At 34.7% G+C, this 5611-nt stretch overlaps 1 protein-coding gene across 1 annotated transcript in view; it reads right to left on the bottom strand.

Moving 5' to 3' along the window:
* Window positions 1-162: 162 nt before the first annotated feature.
* Window positions 163-5611, bottom strand: part of LOC121417879 (MAM and LDL-receptor class A domain-containing protein 2-like) — a 38675-nt gene continuing 33226 nt past the window's right edge. Inside the window, exons 26-31 of the mRNA XM_041611613.1 lie at window positions 5438-5593; window positions 3938-4060; window positions 2842-2960; window positions 2111-2248; window positions 1210-1399; window positions 163-203 (exon numbers count right to left, since the gene is read on the bottom strand). Of these exons, the coding sequence (XP_041467547.1) occupies window positions 163-203; window positions 1210-1399; window positions 2111-2248; window positions 2842-2960; window positions 3938-4060; window positions 5438-5593 (767 nt within the window). The remainder of the gene's footprint in view (window positions 204-1209; window positions 1400-2110; window positions 2249-2841; window positions 2961-3937; window positions 4061-5437; window positions 5594-5611) is intronic.

Below are 5611 nucleotides of genomic sequence, written 5' to 3'. Positions count from 1 at the left end.
ATTCACCTGAAAGACACACACAAACATAGTGATGAATCTGAACATGTAAGTAAAGAACACAGCTAATATGAAAACATTGCTTAATAATAAATAGTTTTTTAGCAGAGAGATGTAGGCTTATGGAATTTTACAGATATGAGGACTACACTCAACTGCGATTCATCATGTTGGCGAGCGTGGTACAAGTTTATCATGTCTAAACGCTGGCAATCAATTGAAACATGAGAATGATAAATAATTTATAAGAAAAGGGAATTTATTTTTCCCCTATGTATAATTTTTGGAGAGAAAAATGGTTATAAAATTCACATTTCACTCTAAATGTTTACTCTGAAAGGATAAGTCCCTGTAATAACTCAAATAGAAGTGTGATTAGGCACTAGATGGGCTCTTCATCATTTAGAGTGTACTCCATTTTATTATTAGAATTATGGGCGGGGGGTATTTTACAAATAATTAAGTTTGATGAAATTTTACGCACAAGTTCATTAATTAAAAGTAGTGAGCATCCTGTTAGGTATGAGGTATGGATAGGAGTTGACCAATGCGGCGATGCCTTTTATACATCGGGAAACTGCGAAGTAGGTATACATGCAACTCTACGTCACACTTAAATCTTTGTGAAACATCCCCGGTGGTTGTTTCATAAAGCTGTTCGTAAGTTAAGAGGGACTCTAAGAATGACTAGTGATACTTTCGCGTAAGAAGGGTTCACCAGTCGGTCTTAACTTACGAACAGCTTTATGAAACCGCCCTCTGGAGGCATTAAAGAGGAATGCCAGTAGTTGCAGTAAACACTGATTTCATGAGAAAGTCTGTAAAACCAGGCTTAATTGTCAGAATATCATCGAGGATCTAGATCTGGTACAGTCGCATAAACTAAACTTTGTGAAATCTTGAAATCTACGCTGAAAAACGTTCACACTGAAGATCACCAACACAGATAGGCACACGTGGGACAGTGTATTAATATTGCTGGAATAAAGACCCGTCGGAAGTGAAAGAATTCGCGCTTATTTTGCTTATTTCTCAGCAATTACACAATTTCTCCCAGAATTCTTTGGCACATATTTTTTATTCATACAAACAGGCACTTGGGTGGTCATTATATTAGATTCTGTAAAAAGTCATTTTGAGATCGTTACCAAAACTGGAATTTATTTTTAAACTACCGTAAATACAAGAAATTAAGAAAGTGAGTGTACTTACTACATGTCCTCTCATCCGTTCGATCACCACAGTCATTTGTATAATCACATTCAGCTGAGTAGGGTACACATAGTTTATTATCACATTCAATCTCGCATGGAAAATAGGAATCTACCTTACAGTCAGTGAAAGAGATCTCATCCGCAACAATGATGTCCTCATCTGCTTGCGCGAAGGCAGCAAAGATAAGCTAGACAATGAAACATAGAATAATAACAGATACATGATCATTGACAGCAATGAGCTCTTCAAATCTTTCCTCAAAACGCATTTATTTCAGCATGTGTAAAGTAATTAGCTTGATCGGATGAGCATGCAGCTATGAATCTCTTAAACAAATATATGGCGCCATATATGTGCTGTGGATCATCATAACATGATAAATTCTTTTATAAAATGACAGATCTTGCCATTGCACATTGAAGCTAAGGAATTGTATACATGAAAATGAGCTGAAACACATGCAACATGGACAAAGCACATTTGAAAGCATGTATTATTTATTTTTTATTAAAATATCTTTATACAGGATAACAGGTTCAGATTATCAATAATTCGAATTTAGACACTCATCCAAACTCATACATTCTTGTTTTTCTTGTGCGCCACAACACACAATATTCCTTCATAAATGGCGCCATACAAGTGCTTATTATTATTATCGTTGTGATTATCATCATTTTTTATTATTTCAATTATTATTATTTTCATATTTATAATATCACTTCTGCTGACTGGACATATTTTGATACTTGTATATATGAATAAGATTGTCTCTATCGATATTTGTATATTTACTGTATGTATCTTGTATATTGCTGTAGATATGATAGTACATGTAATGATAGATTATGGGTGTGATTAATATAATTTAGTCACCTCTTTTTATTTCAAACCATACCTGATAAGTGGTTTCGATTCGACCGTAATAAACATGTACATTGATCCACTGCTCGGTCTGATCATTGTGATAAACAATATACCCTGGTTGATCCAATTTCTCCATCTCTAAGTTGAACTCAACACTGTCATCGGATGGCTATTAATTGAGAGCAAAGAGACAAACTGAGAATGGGAAAATCATAAAAAAATGATTTTCAAGCACTGTTTTTTTTTTGTTTCCAATGTTTGCTATTATTTTTTTGCATCTTGTGATATGACCATTTATTTTATGATCATATTGGTCATTCTGTTTTACAATGAAAAATTTGAAATGAAATTGATATAACAAAACAATTAATCTAAAAATCTTCAAATTTTGAGTCCTAATCTATTCCAAGTACATGCATTTTTTAAAACCACAAATTGTGCACATCAAGCCCCATTTTTAAAAAAACTTTATGGGGTGATGTGGGGAAAAAAATGATTGAACCTTCCTACTAACTCAAGGAATAGATCTTTATGTTATACTAATAAAGCATTGAACCTTATTAATTGACAAACTCGTAACGCCATCTTACAGGCTGAATTCCGTTTACACGTAAGCCTATCTCCCATGAGGGATGGCTCTATGAGATTATGACGTCATATATAAGGTTTACAATATTCCTAAACAACGAATGTTGCAGTACTGCAAAGTGTTGCTCTCCTCAACGTTCGTTGGTCTCAATAATGTAAAGTGTCATTACCAACCTTGAAATAGTACCAGTAGTCAAACCGACAGTAGATAGATGTATCTGGTAGTGTGGGGCTCACGAATCGGGCAAATTCCTTGAACTGAGCATTACCGGGTACCACTCTCATGTAATATCCTTTGTAACAATAATACATATATTTTGGTGGCATAATATAATAATATGAAATGTTTATCTACAGTTCTTTTTATGAATGGTTCGTAACATTTAGCACAGCTTTCTTTCAAGGTTTATTGTATCTGTCAGGGAGGAACATTGAAGCATAGCAGTAAAGGACGACTGTAATCTATGCTATGTAGAATGAAACCTTGTTGAAAGTTACATATTATAATTTTACAGAATGAAATATAATTTACCTGATAGGGGAACTATTTTAGCAAAATCAGGCTCAAATGCCGAAAGCTAAATTTCCATCCCTACGAACTCTTTTTTCCGGCATACGAGTAGGGTTTTTTAGGCAACGACTACACATCATCAATTCATAAACATGATTTGTAAAGCTATAATAGAATTGGCATTGACTTGAGCATCTGACCACCACCATGGCGCAATTAGATTATCATAGCGCTTACAAGGACAAGGTCGATGGTTCCAGTCCAAATATATGCTAGAACCTGAAATGAAAAACATCCTACTTTTTGGATAAAAATTGAGGTGAAACTTTGAACAAGATATCCATTCATTCCTTGTTTTTTTTTGGCAATAAGTCATGATTGACTATTTTTGCCACACACTGAATGTAAAGTAAAAAGGTATTTATTTATTTTTTAGTCATTACAAGTCAAAGTGTTGCAGCCTAATTCAAACGGATTGTCTGTGGTACAAAAATACAAAATAGACAGAAAGTTCAGGAAAATAAATCACCTCCCGAAACAGGTTGCAAATTTCGTTTCATTTTTTTTTTTGGGGGGGGGATGAACGAGAACAAATGAAAATTCCTATTTTATTGTTCAAAACGTACTTGAAATGCTTTTGCACTTTACAAGATTGCGGGGCTAAAGCCAGGGTCATAATATCCAAGACCTTCGGAAACACATAGGGACGTCATATGGCAACGTAATATGCGCAATTTAAAAAAAGGTAAATGTACCTACCACTGTCAGCCTGTGTACTAAGCCCTGGTATGGTTCCGATACCACCAGCTTCTTGCCCCCATACATACGTTCCAAAGCTTTCATCACGCCATCCACAAAGATTAGTATCGAAATCACATGGTCCTGTATACAGTGAGATTGGAGAGAGGCGTAACAAAAATTGGTTAGTGCGGATCTTCCAATTTATACGGAAGTTCACCCTGACAAAAAGTTTATTGTAAAAATAGCAGAAAAAATAATAAAAAGTATTGCCGAAGGTTTGAGAAAAATTCATCAAATAATTTAAAAGTTATTAGAATTTCAATTATTTGTGACGTCATATGCGAGCAGCATTCCTACATAGCAAATGGTAAAAAAATAAAATGTCATTTTCTCAGAAAATTGAAAATGGTTTTCACTGTACCTTTTTTTATATTAATAGACAGATCATTTCACACCCTATCATGAATAGAAAACAAAATTAAATCATCAGGAACCATACAAAACTTGAAATTCATGCATTTCATATTACATAACACATGGACAGCTGCTCGTTTATGACGCCACAAATCCCAAATTTTGAACTCTAACAACTCTCTTACTCTTTAACGGATTTTCCTTAAACCTTTACCAATATTTCTTACTATTTTTTCTGCTATATTTACAACAAAGTTTTCTTCAGGGTGAACTTCCCCTTTAAGTCCAGTTTGAATTCGGGAAAGACCATTGGGTTGGGTAAAAAAGATTACAAGAAGTCCATGTAATGCAGGTATCAAGTAACCTACTTTACAATGAAGATCAATTCCGATCTGGCTCAGATTTACTGTGTCAATCTGGGAAGGTCTTCTTCGATAATAATTTGTGTTTGATCGTGAAATCCTTTCTGGTTTAGTTGTATTTGAATCAACCCCTTTTTTCACCACTGTACACGGACTTCACATTCATACATCAGTTGTATTCAGCTTATTAGGTCGGAAGTTGCAACACATCGTGATGTTCAATAAGTAAATCTGTATGGAATACCATTTTTCTGAAGAAATCACTAAAGACATTTGGCAAGTTTAAATGAGACAGGATCTTTTAGTTTTGGGATGTCCCAAATTAATCCAACGAGATGGAAATACTCTTTGTTAAAATCATTGAGAAAAGAAACTCTTGTTTTATATAATTGATGTCTATTTGCTACGTTTCCTGTGCTCATGGCAGCTAAGACAAACATTTTAATTATTCGCAGTGAATTCTGAATGGAATGAGCAGGAAAAATACTAAAAATTGAACCTCTGGCTCAAGAGAGAAGTGTAGCAATTGGCCTCTTTATTTATTTTTCTACTACTACTACTACTACTACTGCTACTGCTTCTACTACTACTACTACTACTAATCATCATACTCATACTCCTACTATTAGGCCTTCTATCACTACTTCTACTAATATAACTACTACTACCATCACACTTCTACCATCTACATGTAGGTTATCAAATTTATTGATGAAAATCACTGACCAAAGTCTGATCTTACCACAAATAGCCTCATCTGAGTTATCTGGACAGTCTTGTTGATAATCACAGTATCTGTTAGCATCGATACATGTCAGATCAGAGCACTGCCATTTACCAGCCCCACAAGGACCAATGGTGGTTACAGCTGGGGTAGTGGTGCCTGAAGGGAGTCCTCCTGTAAATAGTAATATAC

This window comes from Lytechinus variegatus, chromosome 6 (assembly GCF_018143015.1).
Source record: "Lytechinus variegatus isolate NC3 chromosome 6, Lvar_3.0, whole genome shotgun sequence".
Taxonomy (NCBI): domain Eukaryota; kingdom Metazoa; phylum Echinodermata; class Echinoidea; order Temnopleuroida; family Toxopneustidae; genus Lytechinus; species Lytechinus variegatus.
This window is presented reverse-complemented; position numbering and strand designations above follow the sequence as displayed.